Raw genomic sequence first — 22,925 nt, forward strand, 5'->3', positions numbered from 1 at the left:
GCCTTCTGGCAGGAAGGGGCACCAGCTCCTCAGCCAGGCAGGGCTGGGATGCAGGCAGAGATGGGATGCCAGAAGGGCTGGGATGCAGGCGGCGCTGCTCAGGGAGGACCTGGGTCACCATCTGGTCCCCATCTCCACAGGCCCCTCCAAGCAGCCAAGCCCCTGCTCTCCTCCCAGTCCCCCTGCTCACCTCCAGCCACCCCGTGCCCACCCTTCCCCTCTCTTCCTCAGCTTTCTCTCTCTCCCGCTTTCTTCTGAGCTTCTTTTCCTCCTCCTCTGTGAACAACTTCCCATTCCTCCACATTCTGCCCCAAAGTGCTCCTTTGCTCTTTTTCTGGTCCTTTGCTCTTTTTTCACATTGCTCTCCGTCTTCCTCCACGAAGGTGCAGAACCTCTTGGGTTGCACGTACTGCTGGGAATCAGGAATAACCAAGTCAGTAGTAACTCTAATTCAAGTTAAAATCCTACATGCTGCCTTTATATTCCCTTCCAGGGTTTAACAGTTGTGAAATATTTTTGTTCCTTTCCTTTTTTTCCCACTGGAACCTGCTCAGCCTCTCCATCAGCTCTGCTATTTGTTCCCAAGGTTAGACGTTAGCCCTGGCTATTCAGCTCAACAACCCCCACAGCACTAATCTCTCCTGGTGGAGTGTCTTTCGCACTAATACATCATGCAGATGATTACTGAAACCTTTGTCTTGCATTTCCCAAATCCAGCCATCAGCAGGGTTTGGCAGTTACATGCCTTTCTCCCAACCTTTAGATTCCCTGTTGTCATCTGCCTTGTTTCTGCCCCGCATCACTGATTGTGCATGATCAATCTCTAGAGGCTTCTCTTCTATGTATAACTCAACAAGCTGGCAGAGGAACCAGGAAGACTCATTTGTGTGCTCCAAAACGAATGGAGATCCAGCTCAAGGTCACTGCATTCCAAAGACAGACACATTGCAAGCATTCCTTCCAACTAAAATGGTTTATGGAGTGTTATTTCCCTATTGCTTCTTCAATATCCAACTATTTTTCTGAATGCCACCATCTTATGATGAATCTCCATGGATTGAAGAGATGTGGAATCACTACAAGATTCCATGAGTGTCCAAATATTCTGCATATTCCTAATCACTTCACTAGCAAGGTCCTATATCACTACTTTCCAGTGTAACCCTCATGCTTTTTTCATTTAAAAAAACCCAACTTTGCCATGAGCCAATGAAATGAATGAGCCAAAAGAAAGTTTGTAAAGGAAGTTCAGCTCTAGATGTCAGGTTAGAGACATTCCCTGCTATTGGAGCAGACAATAACTCATTTAATGCAGAGAGGTAATTATTTAGTGCCTTGCAAGCTTCTGCTACACCAAGAGAGTTCACCATCAGCAATCAGAACCATCAGTAATCAATTCTCAATATTGATTGCATCAATATTATGAAGCAGCACCTTATTAATAAAATATCAATGGTATGAACCATTAATATGAATCATTTTTTCTACTGACTAGATCTGGAAGGTTTTTCCATTAGAGAAGAAGACACCAGGTGCACCCTGTGTGTGTTACTCCCAAAATCCCGAAGGATTACCCAGGTCCTCATTCTGGAGAGTTGTTTCTTAAGTTTTAGACAGCTGTATGCCAGCTGCAAACCTTGCCTGATGTGAAATGAAAATGTTTCAGAAAATGGAGAAAAAAATGGCAGTTTAATAGCGTCTAAAAGTAGAAGTTAAGACTAGGAAGGTAATAGCTGGAGGTTGTGCATGTGTGAAAGTTGAAGTGGCAGAAAATACAGGGGATTAAGCATCACACATTGCACTGGGTGTGTTTCAGGTAGTTCAAGAAGCACCCCAGAGGTGACCATGACAGTGACTCAAATTATAAACTCAGTAGAAACTCTGAAGAGACATCAATGTCCATTTCCTTAAATTCACCCTCCCAGGAAGTTCTGAGCCATGAGACAGGATTTGTAGACGTGCTGTCATCCTAAAAGGTGAAACCATCCAGTTGATCGCCATGTTAATGAGGGAGAACTGATGACTTACCGAAGGAAGGGAAACCATATGGATAAAGACCAAACTACCCCTTAAGGGAAACTTGATTCCAATTGTGCAAATACAGGAAAAAGGCACAGTTTGACATTGTGAAAATAAACATGATTTGTCATTTTGCAGCATGTGAACTTCACCAGGCAAAACGAGGGTCTGTTCTCAGAACTGCATCCAGTACAGTTTGGGACTTCAGCCCTCTCACAATGACTGATGGACTGGCAGCAGCCTCCCTGGATGAGCAGACTTTGGACTATTCAATTTGTGTCAGGGTCAAGAATACTGGGAGGAAATAATAGATATTGGTCCAAATCCTGGCTAGCATTCAGGCCAGCACCATTTATTTCCCGCACTGAGGTGTTGGAGTGGTGATGGTCACTGTGGGGCCATTCACAGTTGAGAAAAACAAGTCAGTCTCTGACATACTGTGCCAAAAGCACTGCCAGTTACTAAAGTACCTCTTTAAATTAAGGTGTTTGGAGCCAGAATGTAAGTAAGAGCTGGAAACACATTGGAGGATGACTCTCAGTTCAGAGCTCTGATGGATGAAGGCTATTCATCCATCACCTAAGAAGCCAACACCAGCTCCTCAAGTGTTAGACTAATTTTAGCTAAGGTAGAAAAACCAGCTACAGAACTCTAAACTCTAAACAGAGGTTTCTATCCAAGCTCCAAATTCACTTTAAAAGGACAAGGAGGATTATATCAGCCACCCAGAAACAGCCTCAGCGATGTGGCAGCAGAGCAAAATATGGAAGTGAGTGGTGAGACAAACTTCTGGGCTGCCGGGATAAAGGACTGTGGCAGGAGATGCAGGACGAGATGAGGTGTGAAGGCAGAACACAGCGAGTGTGGGCCGTGGTGGTAGAGAGAAAAGCAGACACAGAGAAGTGAGTTAACAACCCCACGACAAACTAGAAATGTTGACAGTTTCTTGGGACTGAGCCAGGCATGAGAATACTCACCGTGGCAGGGCTGACTTATGTCTGACTTTAAAATCTTCCTCAAACAGCATCACCAGTGTTGCCCCAAAACAACCACGTCATACCCAGGCTGAGGAATTGCCCCTATTTCCCTGCGCAGTTGATCTACGAAATGCAAACTGAACATCAGGGCTGGAAGTTGGTTAGTCTTTCTTCCTAGAAAACACAGAGCCATTCCCTCAATAAGTTCCATAAAAAGGAACAACAAGAAAGACTAAACCAGGATCCCCTGAAATTTCCCCCACTTTTCCATCCAAGCAGCAGCACGAGAGGTTGTGGTTGATAAGGAGAAAATTGCAAATGGTAGTAGGAAGACCCTTCAGCAGCACTCCTGGAGTTACTCCATTATCTGCTGCTTGGCCAAGGAAAGGAAGCTGGGAAGGGATAGGAGCACTGCTGAATAACCTCAGTCATTAATTCCATGGCCAGAATGATGGTTTATGAGACAAACATTTGAAGAAACTTGAAACTGAGTAGCCTAAACCAACACTTAACACCCAATTCTCCCCTACTCTGCTGCTGTCCTGCATTTCCCTGGTACCATTGGTATTCACTGTGGTAGCACAAGGACACTTAGTACTTTTGGCAGCAGTTTTGTAATGACTGAAGAGAATTCAAAGGACAGCAGCCAGACACTGTGATGTGTTTTATTAGCTCCCAGATGTGCAGGTAAGGTGAATATTTGGGAAATGAGTTTTGCTGCCACGGGTTTTCTAACATCACTCAAGGTCTCAAAATCTTATAGTGGAACAAAAGGCTGTCATAGAATTTGAAAGTCATCTTTGGCAAAGCATCTTTTCTGAATCTGTTCATTTCTTACACAGAAATACAAATGCACGACATCTTTGATGATATTTGCCCAGCTGAAAACAGGAGGTCAGCTGCTGAGGCTGTGTGTTTTCCACACGAATTATAAGTGACTGAGCCTCTGTAGGCATTTCCTGGGATATCTTCTGGTGTAGATGATCCAGAATCTGGAGATGCTTTACCAGGCTGTATAAAATAGTGTTTGGTGCATCCTGGATTGCAGATCAAAATAACAAAGAGTATTTTGCTTAAAGAGTAAAATTGTTCCTGCCAGAATTAGAAGTCACCCCCGAACAGCAGAGTTGCCCCATCCCTGGAAGTGTTCAAGGCTAGGTTGGATGGGGCTTGGAGCAGCCTGTTCTAGTGGAAGGTGTCCCTGTCCACGGCAGGGGGTGGAACAAGATGAGCTTTAAGATCCCTTCCAACGCAAACCATTCTGTCGTTCCATGAACAGTGGACTTCTTTACCACCTAAGCAAGGTTCACCTTCTGCTATGGGGCCAACTTCTCTGGGAAATAGTGTGCATCCCCTGGCATCTGGAGGAGGTCAGCTAAGGCATCACATCTGGTCCACAGGAAACTCAGGAGTTTTCTAAAAGGGGTGGTTGTGACATGAAGGTTGAACTGCCCAAGTGGGAACCTTGCCAGTTGCTATTTGCGGCTGTGGAATTGGCACTCAGTACGCTGGAGGTGGCTCCTCGGCCACACCAAGCATGAGCTCCACTGCAGTCTAAGACCACTGTAAAAAAAGCAATGCAAGCAACAGAGCAGCACAGCCTTCATTCTGTGGGACTGTGGTGAAAGAAGGGGCTGTGAGCGGCCTCTGCTTCCAACAGAGAGGGCTTTGTCTAGGAACACCAGGGAGAGGCTGTGGACGGCAAAAGGGAATCAGATCAAGCACTGCCACAGTGCAGGCAAGTTGGGGAAAGCAGATTAGAATATTCTAAATACTGGAGAGTGGTGGTATAAGACAGTCTCTTCTCTCATAGAAAGTCTACAATAAATACAGGAGGGAGTATTTATGGAGTGAGATTAACAGTGAGACTGAGCATATCAGACGACAAGATAAACCCAGACCTACTCCTGGAGAAAACGTGCTTCTGCCAGGCTGGAGGGGAATGGGGAGCACTAAGAATAAAGACCAGGCAAGAGCTCCTTGCCAGCCCCAGTTCCTCTGCAGTGCATGGGCAGCAGCAGCAGCTGCTCTGGCGTCTCCTCCAGCTCCTCGGAGCCCTCCTGAGGTACTGAGCACACCGGGAAGGTGTTCTGCCTTTAAAAGCCTTAAAGAGGAGCAAAATGGAGCAGGCATCAAATCCTGACTGGTTGTTCCTCACCTGACACCGAGGGGACTGCCAGGAAGCTCTGAGCAGTGGAAGGTCTGTAGGCAGCAGAGGGGGAGGACTGGAAAAAGGGGAAATTCATGTCACAGCAGAAGATAAGAAAATAAGAGACTTGAGGAGGAGTTTTGCTTTGCCCACCAGACAATTGAAAATAGATCAAAAGAAGAACCCAAAGGGTTTGTTTGAGATGACAGCTCCTAAGGAAGAAAGTGGGGCAAATTTCATACATTTCAACATTTAAAAATAATTTTCTTTCTGCCCGGGAAGTAGATGGGAAGCAAACAAAAGGGAGTAGGCCAGATTCTGATATCACTGGGTGAGACAGATTTGAGTCTACTGCAGTGAAATCAGAATCTGGCCCGTAAGTAGGCAGTTCCACTCCCTGCAATGACAAACAAGTGAGTTCTGAGTTAGGGAATGACAGACAGAGAAAGAAGGAAAGGACTTCTATAAGTGAAATACAAGATTCTTTTTTTCACAGTCTCAAGACCTGTAGAGAAACATGGTTAGGAGTAAGGATGAACTCCTTTTAAGGACTTAGCTGAGCTGAATTTGCTTTGGCCTGACCACGACACACACGGGCAGCTTGTCCTGCCCAGCTGGTTTATGGTACATTGTAGCCCACAGTTACGGGAATAAACTCCTAATGTTTTTAGGTTCTGAGCATTTTCTGGAAACAGGACCTACCCTGGCAAAAGTATGACAATAACCCCAGGTATGAGCAGTGATCTTCATCAAATTCATCAGGATGGAACAAAAATACAAACTGTCATGGGGACAAATTTCCAGGACTGGCAGGACCCCAGGGGTGTCAGACAGAATCTGTCTCAAAAACAGCCTATGCTTTGAAGTTCCCACCTCTCACAACAGCCAAACTTTTTCAAAGGCAGACACCAAATAAATGTGTATTTAACCTCCTGAGGCTTCTTCTTCTGCTGCTGGCTCCATCCTCCACGGTGATGAAGGCGGCTCACAGCAGCATTGTGGTGTAGCAAATTCACATGAGGTGTGTTTTGCACATGACCTGCATCAATAGTTCATGATTTCTTTTATAATGACAGCATTAAACATCTCCAGGCAGAGGCTCATGGGATCTGTGCTCATTCGAGTAACTTAAGGACAGGCTTGTGAAACTCTCAGCAACCAGCAGGAGACAAATAATCAAACTTGGGACAGTTTAACATAGACAGTTCCAAGCTACAGGAAAATCTAATGCTGTTCCTTGTGGTCTGAGGGGAGAGCTCAGGACAAGAATAGCCCATTTGACCACCAGCACCACAAAGCAGGTTTTGAAAGTAAAAGGAGGTGCACCCTCAATTCCTCTTCTTGAGGGTTATTTTACAAGAGGAATGAGAAGAAAGCGAATGCAGCAGCTGCGTGTACTGTGGTGTCAGTCCAGTGAGACAGGGGAGCTGTACTGGTGGAAAATCAAACAAATGAACACAGTGCACAGATAGATATTTGTGTAGAGATGAACATTTTTTGGCATGTCTGATCTCCTTTGCTCACTATTGCTCAAATCACTCAGCAAAAGGCTTCAGAACCTGTCAGCAGAGAAATCCTCCTAAGGAAAAAAATACACAACTGTTTCTCTTCTCCCCTGGCAGAGTCCAGCACTGAGACACTCTCACTCACTATAAATAGAGGTTCTGCACTGATGTCCAAGGGAAGTGTAAAGCCATGCCATTAAGGAAACCCAGTCCTGCATGACATGCTGGGATGGACACTGTGTTCAGGCAACTTCTGTTACAACAGCCCCACTCTGCATGTCACGCTTTTCTTGTGGTCTGTGATGCTATCTGTCAGTCAGCCTTCTCTGTGCTGATATATTCAGAAAACTTGTCATTTAAACATTCAGATATTCATGTGTTGCAGTAAATCAGGCTGACAGTCGGCTCTGGAACTGAGGCACAGTATTTAATCACAGAATAGATGCAACAAGCAGAACCATTGGTCCAAATTTCCCATGGTACCTTACTAACTGCCTTATTTTTAATATACAGTCAGCTCCTTTCAACTTGTATTCCCTGTTTCCGCAAGCACTTGCTGTCAAATGATCCTGAAAATAATTCTGCTCCATGTCTCCAAACCATCCCAGAAGTCCCACATTTGCTAGAAAGAAATTGGCTGGTTGGTGGGATTTTGGGGTGGATGACTGTGGGTGTATTTACCTGCCTGCAGGTGACTGCTGGAGCCAAGTGACCACTTCTGCAGCTGACATTCACAGCCCTCATTCCACTGGTGCAACTCCTTTGGGAGAATCCCCTGTTTCACACTATTAATAGTGTGCATGTGTGTGCTCCAAGTATCCACAGCTGCCCAAGAGCTGCAGGAATGTGGCATGTTGGCAGGAGAGAGCTTGATCCAAGACATTGCAAATGTCTGGTGTCCCATGAGAAAACAAGAAAGGCTTCTCTACCAGGTCCCACACCCAACGTTTTACTGCATAAAGAGGGCTGGCAGCTGAAACAGTTAATGGAGCAGTAGCTCTGCAGAAGATGATGGAGAAGGAGGGAGCAGCTCGGCCCCTGTCTCCTCGAGTGTCTCCCACAGCTATCGGATATCGCCTCCTGTAAGTGCCTGCTCAGCACAGGGAGACAAAAATTGCTATTGACAGAAGTCCCCCGCAGACAGGGCCCTCTGCTGCAGAGCTGCTCGAGTCTGGAGTGCTGGAAACCTATTTTAAATGACAACAGAGCAGCAATGCTATGGGAAGATCTTTTTGTGTAGAGTTTTCAGGATTAGGTCAGGGAGAAAACAAAAGTACAGCCTTGTGTTGACAAATATTGTCAGAACTTGAGGGTTCTGTTTTCCAGTGCTGATTTGTGCGAACACTTCCAGGGCATCAGGGAATGTTGTCATGTATGAACACTAATCACAGGAAATGGCTGTTCTCAAAGACATGGCTGATGTTATGGACAATAACGGGATCATGTAATGTATGGCCACCAAATTAATAAGCATTTGCACCCTAAGCATTAACTTTCACTCTCAGTCATGAAAAAATAAAAACCCAGTGAGCAATCTGCAGTGGCAGAGGCAGGATTATTAAAAGATTATTTGAGAAAGAGCAAGGAGAAGGCAGTATGTCATCAGAATTTGGGATCACTACTTTGATTTGCTGTTGAAACCTCTATGTATTTTAAGATCTCAAACCCCAAAACAAAGCTTAATCTTCACTTAGGCACTACAGTTCCCTCCCTTATCACATTATCCGAGTACATCACACTCTAATTATAGTTGTCTGAACAACACTTAGTGAGATTGGGAAGTACTAACCTTGCCAGAGAAGCCCTTGAACACACAGTAGAACCAAGTCAGAAATGCTTTTTAGTTCTTAAATGCATACAGTTAAGTGTGCTGCAACCAGTGGAAAAAAGTTGTTCTTACACCATCAACAACACTTCAGAAAATTTACCTCTTCATTATAATTAACACAGATCCTGAAGTCCTGGCTCAAAATTGAGAACAAAGATGTTGTTATTGTGAAGGAAAAAAATACATTCTAATATTTGTATTTCTAAAAGCATCATTAAAAACATATCAGTAATCATTCAAAGAAAGGAGTAATACTTACAGCATCTCAGTGGGATATTATATCTCGCTCTCAAGAGGTATTCAGAAGTGCTTCTCAATATTTTAGTATATGTTAGGCAGTGATTCCAGTTTATTTACCTCTCTCTAGTGGGTACAGCAGTATGAGTTAAATATTCCATCTTCCTGTCCCAAGGATATAAGGGACTGTATCTCCAAACTCAAGCAAGGAAGAAAATCTCTCTCCCACATCACCTCCTGGGGTGGGAAATGGCTTCATGTGCCTCAGTGACTGTGGACCAGTGGCCTTGTTTGCCTACATATTTCTTCAAGGCAGCTGCTGAGAAGCCTTCAAGAAGAGCTTCAAGGAGCCCAGACCTTGTGCAGATGCTGCAGAATGGTTGTTACTGAGTTTAACTGAGGCATTTCCTTTTCTGCCACCTCTGCCATTCCAGGGCTTTTATTCTTTTTGCATTGCTTTACATGCCAGGGCATGGAGATGGGTATTCCACCAAATCCCAGCTTTGCTTTGTTCTTACTTTTAATGTATAAATACAACTCAGACTCTGCTGTTGTGCTTTTAGAGCTAACCACTGCTTCAGTAGCTTCTCCAGCTAGTTTTAATGTTTGCCAAATCTGAGTTTCAAAGTCCATCATTATGAAGAAAAGAGGAATTGTTACTTTTCCTAGCAAGCCTTTATTTATGCTACTTTGTGGATTGAAAGAGGCCTCAATACCCTGTAAATCACCAGGGTTCTTGATAGCAACTTCAAGCCTCACTGAGAGTTTAATAAGCTGCTGCTGAATTACATTGCATTTGTTCAGTTTATAGAAAAAAGTTATCCAGTTGGCTGCTGTTACTAGTTATCAAATACCACAGATGTTAAAGAGGACCTTGAACCAGTATCTCTGGTCTGAACTACATCAAAATACTGAGGAGAATATTTTGGATTCCTAGGCATTGATACAAGTCCAAATTTCACAGTCATTTGCTATTTCTATATTTTAGCCAGATAAATAATGACCAATCAATAATGACCAATCCCAGAATTCCTAAAAACTGAAAATAAAAACAACTCTCAAATTCATCCAGATTTTGAATTTTTTTTTTTTTTTTTTAATGGGGGGAGGTGTGGTTATCCTGTTTTTTGCCTCTGCTAGTCTTGCTAATACTCTTTCATGTGAGAGGCTCTAAATATAAGAGCCAGGAAATGAAGATCTCATCACTGCTGTCCTGCTGGTGCATTCCTGCCCTGCAGTGGAAGGAATGGCTTCATGGCCTCTGTGAAAGTTCTGCTGAGGGGCCCGTTTCACTCAGCAGTTTAATTACGTTGGGCCATTTTACAGAGCCCAAACCCCTCCATCAGTCCATCAGTGCTGCAGCACAAGAGGCTTGGGGAACGTTTCAGTCTTGCAGACTTCTTGTCTGTTAAGTTCTGGAACTGCAGTGTTCTGAAACCGCAGTGTTTGTTTGGGCTGTTGCCATGTCCACACTCTGTGAACGTGCAAAAGGAGCTTATGGTGTGTGCACAGAGCTCTCTCCTTCAGGCATCTCCCTTGCTGCACTGGGAGCTTGGTGACCTGGGATACTTCTACTTTTTTATCAGCTCTGGATAAATTCAACCAATTACCTTAACTTTTATTGGAGAATCATAGAATCATGGAGTGGTTTGGGTTGAAAGGGATCTTAAAGCCCATCTCATTCCACACCCTGCCATGAGCAGGGACACCTTCCACTATCCCGGGTTGCTCCAAGCCCTGTCCAACCTGGCCTTGGACACTTCCAGGGATGGGGCAGCCACAGCTTCTCTGGGCGAGCACCCTCACAGGGAGGAATTTCTTCCTAATATCCCATCTAACCCTGCCTTCTGTCAGTGTGAGAAGGACACAGAATACAATACCTACAGAGAGAGAAGTGTGTACAAACTGAGAGATGGCCCCACCCATACACACACAGGCACAGTCATTGGAAAGCCTATTTCCACAGGAAATTAGGATGGGAAGATTATTTAGATTTTTCCTTAATAAATAGAGAGGATAAAAATCACACTCTGAATGTATTTCCGGTAAATTGCACGCCTTAATGGAGAGACCCAATGAAATCACCATCCAGTCTCAGAGACTCTGTAATGCTGGGAATGATTCAGTTTCATTGCGTGAACTGCCATGAAAATAAGCACTGGGATCTTTAAAACTTGAGGTTTGGGTTGCCATGCCCAAGAGCCGTCAGGAGCAACAGACACAGTGATGGCCATCACGGGGATGCTCAGGCACACAGGCTCAGCAGGAGCAGTCCCAGCTGAAGTGCTCTCCCCACCTGGCAGCCAGGACAGGTGTGTCACTTCCAGATGTGACATGAGCCACTTACATGTTGTTCCCAGGCTTTGAAGTGCCGTGCAGAGAAAGCCTGAGCCGCTGCTGCAATTAGAGCCGATACATCATTTACTGGAAGAATTAAATGCGCTGTAGTAGCAAGCCTGCAGTTGACACTCACAGGGTGCAATTTAAATCCTCCGGATTAGTAATTCTTTTGAGATCTTCGTAATCATTGGTAATAGGTAGTGAAATAAATCCACATTTATATCCTACAGACTGCAGCTGTGCTTCTGTTAAAGTAGTATTAACTAATGGGTTTTAAATCCTTCTGCCAGCTCAAGCTGTAAGCACCAAGGCTCCTGTGCAGGGATAACTCAGCCTGGGTGATGTGTTCCTAAGCAGGAGAGCACTGGTTAATGAATAATGGAAGCACCACGGCACAGTCACAGCTCAGGGCTCACTCCTGCAGGAAGCTCTCTCGGGAGAGGTCCCCACGTAGCTCCTTGTGCCACAGCGACCCAACTCCAGCTCAGACTGTGGATAACTGTGATGGGAAAGAACACAAAATGCTCATGGAAAGCTTTACCTACGTGGACAAAGTGCTGAGGTGTCCAGTCGAGCGAGGGGTTTGTCCGGCCAGCTGCAGCTTTGTCCCTTCAGGTATCAGGAGTGCACACTGTGCCCTGATTTACTGCACAGGCTCCCAGTTAACTAAACAAATATGCTATTAAAAGCTGAGCCAACCTTGAGTGGGACATATGGGCTTAAACTTCAGGAGGAAGAGATTTATAGACTTGTTTTTGCAGCCTAGAGAGTAATTGAAGAGGCCTCAGACAATTCAGCATTTACCAGCTCTGATAAGGGAAGGCTGCACTTCACTGGCATGAGATGGGAAGGGTGATGGGAGCAAGATTGGCACTTAGAGCCCCAGCCATGGAGCAGGGACTCAGCATGACGGCCACTCTGGGAACAAAAAGAAGATTTGCAAACCCAGTATGCTTGTAAGATAAGCACGGCACTGATAAAGTGAAGCACTTAGAGATTAAAAAACTCAAGAGAATGATATAAGTGGCTGAAGGAAAAGAGCCCAGGAATCCTGGCTGTCCCTTCCTTCAGCCCAATCTGCTCAAAATTCACTACTTTAAAGATGGTTTCTTGACAGGTAAAAAAAAGCACATTTACCTGGTTCTGTTCTTTATGGGTTCTGTTTGCTTTGTTTTCATTTAGGCATCTACAAAGGACATTGTTTCCGAATCAACCACTTCCCTGAAGACAATGACTACGACCACGACAGCTCCGAATACCTTCTCCGTGAGTGACAGTGATACCTAACACACAGATATGGCCTGAGAGGCTTCCCTGGGTGTCTGTTCTGTAGAGTTTTACTCACTGCCAGACTGGCCCAAACTGGGTTGCACAGCTCAGTGGTGGCACATGTCCAGTTCATGCTGCAGCTGACACAACCATCACCCTTGGGGACCCCAATTTCATAGTCATTGAATCATGGAATGGTTTGCGTTGGAAGGGACCTTGAAGACCACCTAGTTTCAACCCTCTTGCCATGGGGTTTCAAGGATTTTTTCCAAGGGTTTGCTTCGGCCAGAGTAATGCTCATGATTTTGGTGTCCATTCTCTAAACATCATATGGCAAATTTTCAAATGAAAACTACAGCTATCATGCCCAGATTGGCGAGGATATTTTACAGAGGGAGTATTTATTGGGTTAGTGTAACAAAACAGATTTGAGAAGTGGGTTCCAGCCCATTAGGAAGATTTACCTAATGCTTAAACCCAATCCTTACTCAAGCCTCAGCCTGTAACAGCTGCTGAGCCACCTTCCCCTGCAGTGAAATTACTGAACTGTAGGAAGGAATCTGAAATTTCTGCAGCTAACAGCAAAATCCCGGCATGAACAGGGGCTGTGGCTTCCCTGCCTGGCCAGCCACCCACTGCTGCTCCATGCTGGCATGTGATTCCCTCCAGAAGGGGCTTCATCCACCAACCTGGTGCTTGAAACAAGGGCAATTGTTTCACCTCCTCCACATGACCATTCTCTCAGCTGATGGGAAGTCTTGGAACCCAACCATGAAACCTGCAAAGCTGAAGTTGGGTTCCCCTTCCCCAGAGGACTCCTTGCATTGTTGTTCCTTCTGAACGAAAGAGCTGAGCAGCCAAGCTGAAGGCAGTGCCCTTTACCAGGGAGAGGAACTGCAGCTCACAAGATGTTGGGAAATCAGGGAGCAGAGAACAATACCGCTGGCAAGGCAGAGAACTCCTCAATTACAATATTAATTACCTGAAACACCACTTCGAGAACCACTCTGCCCTTCTTCTCACTTCTGGGCAACAACTTCTAGTTGCTAAGACATGAAGAAGGAAAAAAATCTCCAAAAAGTTTGCCTCACTAGAAAGCCCAGATGTTTTTTTCCTCTTTGCTCTTGTCAATTTAGATCAGTCATAGCACCCGGGTGACATAATTTCAGAGCTCAGGCGGAGTGTGAGCACAGCTGCATTTATCTTTCATACAAAGCCTTGGAACTAATGTTAAATTGATGCCAAGTCAGCTTTAGGAAACAAACATTATTAGTAAAATGGAAGAGGAATTAAGTAGCATCTTGATAAAAGTACATTTTGCCTTCTTTATATGGAGAAAAGTGAGAACTGGGAAAAACGGTCTCCAGCTCCACATTAAGACATGAGACTGGTAAATTGTTTGTAAGTGTGCTTGTGACGAGTGTTCCTAAAAGCTGTTTGCAAAAGTGACTAAGTACAGACCTTAAAAACAAGTTGGTCCAACCCTTTATGTCTTCTGCAGAATCAGTCTCCGGTGTCTCCCCCACAGAGCAGAGCTCATCTCACAGAGTCTGCACGGAGACAAGGCTCCTTGGCTTTAACTTTCATAAGAAGAACTGCAGTTTCCCATGCATACAGTTGATTTAGAGATTACTGAAAGGTTACATGTCTAAATCCAAAGGAGATGAGCTCATACCTATATGTAATAGGGACCAAATCATTGTCTAAGACAGGAGGATATTTGCATCCTGTTTCAAAGGGATGTGAGAGCTTCCGTCCCATTTTTGCCCTCTGCAACGCCTTTGCAGTCTATTGGCTCCATATCATTCTCCACTGTTTCTGGCCATTTCTTGGCACAGTTTCTCAGAGAGACATGTTGGGACTAATCCTTATTTTTCCTGCCTGGCTTAGACAAAGGCACCAACACTCATGTATTTCGTGCTCCTGAAAGAGCAGCGTGAGGGGTCTCAGCCTCTACCACTGTCCCCAATTTAATTTGGGCTTCAGAGAAATGCAAACATTGTAGTGCTAGCAGGATCGAGCCCTGGTCCAAAACCCCATGGAAATCAGTGACAAAACCGACTCATTTTAGGAGACTTTGGCCCAGGGTGTGGGTAGAGGCAGGAGTTTGGATTTTGCCCTTTGGTGTTCAAGCTGCTCCCTGCAAAACCAAGCGAATGACAGCACGGTGACAACTGACACGTGCAGAGGAGCTCAAACAAGACCCTTTCTATTGAACCTTCCCCGTGGCAACACGCGCCAATCTGCATGTCTAAAAAAATCCCCCTCACATGCCTGTGCAGGGCCCCAGCGAGCAGCAGATGTCCCACTGCCAGCACGGAGAGCCCGCGCGGTCCCCGGGCTGCTACCGCATCCCCAGCGGCAAACGTGCCCCGACTTCCCTCCTCTCCCGCTTCCCTCCTCTCCGGCATTCCTTTGGGCACACAAAACCCGAGCTGCTCCCATCCAGCATCACAGGAAACACAAGCACCTCTCCCTTTGCAGAAGGGGGATCTCATCCTCACTGTGCGCTGAGGATGTCGGCGCTCTGTTGCTCTGAGCAAGGGCACCCCGTTTCAGGGACATCTCTACAATTTTATCCCTCCTTCCCTGCATGCTAGAGCATCCTGTTTTCAAAGCCATTCCCTCGGCTCTTGCCTTTCTGGAGATTAAAAGCCCGAGCCGAGCAGGGTTTGCAGCCCCATGGGGAGGAGCAGCGCCGCGGCTCCACCGAAGGAGGTGTCACCACACATAGCGGAGCACAGCAGGCGATGCAAACCGACAGGACGGTAAACAAGGGGGGAGAAAAAGCCAGGCAGAAAGCAAAAACCAGATTGCCGTAATGCTTTTTGATGTGCTGTCATTTTATTACCAGTATCAGGAGACATATGTAAATTCTACGTGGTACCTTATGAGCTTCCTTTGAAATTTCGGAGCTAAAAGTACATATTGTGAGAAAAAATATACTGTGGAGTTTTTCAGGAAGAGAACACTGTGTGTTTTGTTTCTCTTCGCAATAATTCCCTACTACCGAAAAATCATCTCTGGAGTTTATTAGTACAAATGGAACAACCCACCCCCTACAATTGGCATGTCTGACAAGCTCCTTCCAATGATATCACTGAAGCATTTTGGGAAAGCTCTTTGACTTAACTGGAATCATTATAAACAGCATGACCATAAAGTACAGGAAACAACATCCATAAAGGGTGGGCCACAGGAGATTTTAAGCCTTTAGCCAGGGCACAAACAGACAGACAGCGATTTGGGGTGCCTTAATGTCCAGCAGCAGAGACTGACTTTGAATCTTTTTCTAATAATTGACTGTAAAAACTGACCCAAAAGCCAAAGTGCTGTTAATTCATACCACACACGTGAGGGTACACCCAGGACAAGGGAACAGGCTCTCACCTCTCAACAGGCTTTGACCAGAGACCTTACACCCACCCGCATCACTTGGATTTGGCAGTTCCTGCAAGACGCTGTCTGAATAGCAATGCACCCGCCTGGACTGGGCTCAGATCCGGCTGGAAAATGCCCCATCTGTGAAGGACACGTGCAGCGACGCTGCTAGTTTGGGAATGGATGGGCTTTTCTCGCTGTTGCAGATCGATAAAGGCAGAAGCTTCCCAGGCAGGGACTGTCTTTTTGGGTTTGTGTCTGCACCCTCCCTCCAAGGCCCGGGCCGAGCGGGGGCTCCGGGGTCGTGCAGGGCACACAGAGCGATGCTGGTGCAGCCCCCCAGCCCTGTCCCTCCCGCAGCCACTGGGAGCTCTGCCACCAGTTACCAGGGGAATCGTTAGGAAGCGATTCACTGAGTCGGGAACGCCACGGCCATCGACAGCAAAATGAGAAAGCAGCAGCTGTAACATCTGCCCGTTTCTCCCGGGGAAACGGGCGCCGCTCGCTGTGCGTGTCAGCCAGGAGGATGGACCCGGAGAGACCGCGGCGGTCACGGCACCGCAGCGGCCCAGATGGCGTTTTCTCCTCTCCATTCATTCAGCCCTGGGGTGCCCGTGGCCTCCCAGTCTGCTGTGGGATTTCCATGCCACTGTGACAGCAGCCCCGACTCTCACTCGCCTTGGGATCCCCCCAGCCTGGCACCCCTCGCACTGCCAGGGCTCCCCTCTGTGCTCTCGCCTTTCCCCGACCTTCAGAGTGATCCTGTTTTCCGCAGCAGTATTCAGCACCTTATCTCCCCGACTTAAAAAAAAAAAAAAAAAAAAAAAATCCTCTCTCTAGAGCAATAAAACTCGGTTCCTCACTCTGCCTTTCAGGAACCCCTGCCAGCTTTTAAACCTGAATGGTTTTTACAATACAGACATCTCTCTTCTCATGCTTGTTTATTTTTTCTCAGCCCTTTTGTTCCTTCCCTGCCACTTCCCTGTCGATTGCTACTCTTTGTTGTGACCCGACTTTGAAAGCTGGCTTGAAGTAGTGTTTTAATATTTTTGTGGGGGATTTTATAGCCCACGCTGGTGAATGGACTGAAGCATACAGAATTTTAAATGACTATTTTGCTGTCAGGAAACTAAACACATACATCTAAGATACACTTGTTAAAATTCCTTCCTTAGAAATCTGAAAGGTTTTGATGTCCTTAATATCTAGCAAAAGAAAAAGGGGTTATTAGCCATGCTTGCTGGCAACATGGGTGCTGCTGACTTCAAGAGCTGTAATTTGCTCACCTTGGGTGTGCACCACGGAACAGATCTGTCTGCTCCAGCTGTCCCAAACGTTGTAGGGTTCACAGCCAGCTCATGAATTTTTCACTGCTGCTCCCTGTGTGATGCTGGGTCTTACTGTCACTTACCTCATGCTTTGCCAGAAATATTCTGCACACGGTGGCATCAGAAAATGCCAATAACACTGGACTTCCTGGGAGAAAGCTCAAAAGATTGAAGCCACTCAGTTGAGAGTCTGTCACACTGACCACCTCATGGCCTCATCATCCCAAAAACATGCCCAGAAATGCAGAATCGGTGATAATTCTAGCAAAAAGGAATAAAAAAAAATAGTAAGTTAGATTAGGGAAAATTTCTTCACTGAAAGGGTTATAAAGCACTGGAATAGGCACCCCTGAGTATGTTCAAAAACATGTGGATGTGGCACTCAAGGATATGGTTTAGTGCTAAGCATGGTGGAGGTGCTGGTTTCACAGTTGGATTTGATGATCTTAAAGGTCTTTTTCAACCTTAACAATTCTCTGGTTCTATTAAATCATTCTTCTCAAAGATTTTAGGAAAAAGCAAGGGTTTTGCGACTCTAATCTCCATGCTTCCACCCAAGGAGGCATTGGAAATGATTACTGTCTCTCTTCCTTTCCTACCTGTCTCCCTCCAGGCATTGTCCGTGCCTCCAGCGTGTTCCCCATCCTAAGCACAATTTTGCTGTTGCTGGGAGGACTCTGTGTCGGAGCAGGAAGGATTTACAACAGCAAAAACAACATTATTCTCAGCGCTGGGATTCTCTTTGTTGCAGCAGGTATGTTTAAATTGAGTTCTTAAGAAGTCCTGCCTTTTTCAACTGGAAAAGACTGTGGAAAAGCTCCTTGGCAGTGCTTTCTCTGCATCCCTTTCCTGAACGGAGGGCATTAACAAAACCACACCAGGCACATTTCTCAAGACAAAATTTTGCTCTTGAAGCCCTACAACAAGTATGTTCTAGAAAAGCTTTTGGTTTTCCTGCAGAAGGAAGTGAAATTCGGTAACAAGCATGTTTTACACTATTTAAAATGTATTAAACATTAGATGAATCAGGCATCTCTTATACCTAGGGCCTTTTTTTTTAATATGAAGGCAGAAAACATTCACCTCTGATAGGTGAACCTGTTTTTCACACTAGAGACATCTGAGAGAGTCAGCCCCATTGTTAATACCTCTCCCTGAAGCCTGGATTAAGCATGCTGCATTTAGATGAAAATTCAGCAAGATGGAAGAGAACTTATCTTGATCAAGGTGAACAGCCATAGCCCTGAGCTCCAAATGTATTTTTATCATTCTTCTGGATGTTAGAATCCCACTAACAATACTAGCAAGCTCCCATACGCTTCTTCTTTCCCACTGTGGCAGTGAAGAGATGGGAAAAAGTCCTGCTGAGTATTTTGGGATTCATGTGAGCACGCGTGACCCATATGTTGATCTATTGGTTGTTTTTCAGGAATATTTTGAAACCTTGAGATAAATGTAAGAGTAAATAAATATAATAAAATTTCCTTGTCCCAGTCTTAGAGCCATTCAGGTCCAGAAAGTAACGTGGCTTGAATTTTATCTCCCCAGGCACATAACCACTGATTTATGTTTTTCTTCCTCCAGGTCTAAGTAATATCATAGGGATCATTGTCTACATATCGAGCAATGCAGGTGACCCAAGTGACAAGCGAGATGAGGACAAAAAGAACCATTACAACTATGGTTGGTCTTTTTATTTTGGAGCCTTGTCTTTTATTGTGGCCGAAACCATAGGTGTTCTGGCTGTGAACATTTATATTGAGAAGAACAAAGAGCTGAGGTTTAAGACCAAGAGGGAATTCCTTAAGACTTCTTCCAGTTCTCCTTATGCCAGGATGCCAAGCTATAGGTACAGGAGGCGGAGGTCCAGATCCAGCTCCCGATCCACGGAGCCTTCTCCATCCAGGGACATTTCTCCGGTTGGCATGAAGATAGCAGGCACCATCCCCATGAACGAAATTTCCATGTACACCCTTTCCAGGGAGCCTTTGAAGGTTACCACGGCTGCCAGCTACAACGCAGACCAAGAAGCCAGTTTCCTGCAGGTCCACAACTTCCTCCAGAAGGAATTTAAGGAAGGACTCCATGTGAATATGGTCAACAGGAGAACGACACCTGTTTGAAGCATCTTCCTTCCTCGTGCTTTTTGAAGAGATGTCCAAACAGGATGGATCTGTCAGGAGCGATGTTAAAATACCCTCTCACCTCTTTAATTGTGGCATGTGTTGAGGTAGCAAGTGGAGATCCTCTGGACCAACATAAAGATATTTACATGCTCATAGCTTTTTTTGAAGCTAATTGGAGTTTGTTGATTTCCGTTCTTGGTGTCACAAGATGAAGGCAGTTCATGTTCCTGCACTTTTGTAGTGTGTACACAGTCTTGGAGAAACTGCAAAGGACTGGCCACCAGTGTGTTTTAAAGGATTACTGAAAAATTGTTGTACAACTTTTTTTTTCTAATATTGAGATCCCTTAATACAAACTTGCAAATATAATTTTTAACCAAGCCCAAGGATGAATATGAACTACTCATCAAGTGAGCCACTTTCCTTTGACACGGCGTAAGCTTTGCCTCTTTCAAAAAAAAAAGAAAAAAAAGAAAAAAAAGAAAATATTTTTGAAGGCAACACTTTCTAAAACTGACCTGTGCCACTGAAACCGTAGAGCACCCATGTACTGAGCATTACAGACTCCCCAATGGGGTGGGAAGGGGGTCTCCCATTCCTGGGGTAAGGCATCCCTTGGGGCAATGCAGGCCGAGGAGCAGAGGGTGGGTGCGTCTTGAAACACCTAGAAAGGGAAAAGATTAAAGTAGGTGGGACTCGAGCATAGTTGCAAATATCATTTCTTGCCTAATGTTTAGAAAACTTGAATTCTCATTTCGACGAGCCCTAGTGCCTGATCTGGCAAGGTGCTGAGTGCTGGCTGTCAGGAGCCCCTAGAGACTTCCTAGAGTGAGGCGAGGAGCAGGGCTGAGCCGGGGCAGCCGCGGAGCCGCCACTCCCCTGAGACCGCATTCCTATTTCCTTACTGCTTCACAAGTGCAACACTAACGCTACTGGAAACGAAGATCTCTGAGCAACGTGCGTCAGCAAATGAGAAGCTCATGCGCCTGGACTGGCGAAATTCCCACAGCAATGGGAGCCAAGCGTTAACAGAGCAGATGACAACTTTGTATTTTTTAAAACAGAACAAAACAAAACAAAAAAAATAATCACAGTTTATGAGATATTTATTAAACTCTTTTTATTATTAATTAAGTGCCGCATGGTGCAAGGTATAGTTGCTTTTAGATGGAAATGGTGGTTCGACCTAATTTAATTTATTTTGTAATGATGCCTCTACTTACGTGCAGAGAGCTCACAGCAAACTCTATGCATCACGTAAGGAGGGAACTAATTTGTACCCTTTGCTTCTGTATGTTTTTGAAAGAGTCTGAAATATTTTTTTTTTCTTATAAATTCCTGCTTTCAGTTTTTACACTTAGGCTTGGATCTCAAAGTTCAAGGTCCTGACTCAAAGGTAATTTAATTTAATAGTACTCATGCTGATTTTAGTGACCACTCAACCAAGCCATATGAGAATGAGGTGCCCGATTCCCCTCAGATGAATTAGATGCAGTGAGAGAGGAGCATCTAATTCCTGTAAATTCCTTTGAATATCCCCATCATCTTTGCCCAGAAAATCTTTGCTAGCAGAAGACTAGACAAGTGGTGACAATAAAAATTCCATAATTTGGAAAGTCTGAGTCACTGGTAGTGGGAGATCTCAGCCAAACTGTTAAAACCTCTTTAGTCTTCATTTATCCTATGATGGCCCCAGGGCCAGAGACTCAGTGGTGGTTTGGATACAAGGCTTTCAGCTAGTGGAACCAAGTCCTCCAGGGAAATCCCGGAGAAACTGCCTTAACATCCCAAAAAGCAAGTTGAATCCCCTCTCGCCCCAGATAAACCCTGCTCAAGCCTCTCTCCTTGCAAGAACCAAGACACAATTCTCAATTTTAAGCGAGAGTCTTCCCCTAGTCACTGTTAATCTCTGCCTGGCCCTCAGCCTGGCAGAGCCACATCGTTATTTTGACAGAGGTGGGTTGGAGCCTTCATCCCTGCTCATTAAGAGTTTCCATTCAGGTTAAAACTCTGCTGGGATCCTTTTTTCAAACCTCTGAATTCTGAGAGCTAAAGCGAATGGAGCAATGGGAACGACTTAAAAGTAGAAAATGTTGTGCTACTTTCTGTATCAACACACTATGGAGAAAGATGTTACACAAGCTTTTTAAAAAACATTCAAACAGAGGCAGAAAAGAAAACTTTTTTACCTACTTTTCGGCTAGGACAACATAAAAGGGTTCTAAAATTATTAAAGTTCTTGATGAAAGGTTTTTTTACAAGAATCTTTATGCTTTCAAACAATAAATTATTTCCTACTTTTTGAGACTTCGTAATATTAAAATACTTTGATTAGCTATGATAGAAGTAGAAGTTTGCAATGAAAAAAACCAACCTTCTGTCTCATTAGTGTGTCATAATAAGTGCTAATTAATTTACATCTAATTATAGTCAATGTATTTTTCAAGTGCAATTTCCCAGAAATATTTGTTTCCCACTGTGTTAATAAACTAATAGTTAGAACTAAGTCCTCATCCGTGTTTACTGTAATTAAGAATAAAACCATTCCCTTTAAAACCAGGAGTTAGATATAGGCTGTTTCTCTAAACTCATGTACCTTGAACTGGAAGTGGACAGTGTGAGGTTTGCTCCACGCGTGGGTTTTGTTCTTTTAGTCATCGTTCTCCAGTGAATGTGCTTCAAACCACCCATCTGATTCCAGCCAAAGTCCAAGGTTTTTCTTCAGCCCAGCTCAGACCTGCAGAGGCACGTGCAGTATTTTTGGAAAAGAAAAGTCTTGCTGGGCTTTCTGGGATGTTGCTCTTTGCCAGAGCTTCCTCCCCCAGGGCAGGGCTGGGTCCAGCAGCTCTCCAAGAGGGATGCCCTGTTTCGGTCCAAGCTGGAACATCTGCTCCTTCTCCAGCAGGCACCTTCAAGAAATGGAGCTGGAGTGGGGATCATGGGCTGCTCATGGGGTCTGGACAGGGAACAAAGGCATGGGGAGATAACACGGACCAGAGCTTTTGTCCTGTGGGACAACAAGGGCTGCAACTGAAAATGCAGCAGCTAAGTTTCAGTGCAGTAAATTGTTCAACCAAAGCCAAACCCAAAAAAATTCATTTGACAATTCCAGTAAAAAAAAAAAAAATCTTCAAAAACCCAGTCCTTTTCCATGGAAAACTTTGATTCTGACAAAACTAAAAAATTTGCAGCATTCCTGCCCATGAACAGTCTTGCTCCATGGTTGATCTATCTGAACAGAGTCAGATTGTGCTCAGACTTTGAAACCACTCAGTGATAGTTTAAAAAAAAATCATCTGTTCTTCCACATCTCTCTGGTTTCCGTGGACAGCATCGAACAAATGAGCCGCATTTCCCAGCAAGGCCTGCAGATAAAACCATAAAACCATATCATTAACAATAATCGGCTACTGTAGCAGCAGAACTAAAAAAATAATAAATGCTATTGGATCAGATATGATTTTCCAAGAAACAAAGTTTCAGGTATACCATGAGCTCTCTCTTCCTCATTTCTCATACACAATAGGAGTAAAAGGAGAAATCACTTCAGCTGTCCAGACATCTAACAATAAACTCTTTTTCTATTTCCTTTTCTCTCTGTATGGATCACATATCCACAAGGGCTAATATATCACGTCCCTTGAGGCTACATTTCTGTCTGCAGTTCTAAAGTGTTATTTCCACTGTGCTTCAGTTCTACTGGTATAATCACAACCATGTATAATGTACTCAATCCTTACTTTTTAAATAAACCATTTTAAATGTA

At 44.7% G+C, this 22,925-nt stretch overlaps 1 protein-coding gene across 1 annotated transcript in view; it reads left to right on the forward strand.

Moving 5' to 3' along the window:
• Positions 1–22,925, forward strand: part of CACNG4 (calcium voltage-gated channel auxiliary subunit gamma 4) — a 43,834-nt gene extending 20,909 nt beyond the window's left edge. Inside the window, exons 2-4 of the mRNA XM_048324128.1 lie at positions 12,238–12,321; positions 17,647–17,787; positions 18,618–22,925. Of these exons, the coding sequence (XP_048180085.1) occupies positions 12,238–12,321; positions 17,647–17,787; positions 18,618–19,156 (764 nt within the window). The 3' untranslated portion in view covers positions 19,157–22,925. The remainder of the gene's footprint in view (positions 1–12,237; positions 12,322–17,646; positions 17,788–18,617) is intronic.

Source organism: Corvus hawaiiensis, chromosome 19 (assembly GCF_020740725.1).
Source record: "Corvus hawaiiensis isolate bCorHaw1 chromosome 19, bCorHaw1.pri.cur, whole genome shotgun sequence".
NCBI lineage: Eukaryota > Metazoa > Chordata > Aves > Passeriformes > Corvidae > Corvus > Corvus hawaiiensis.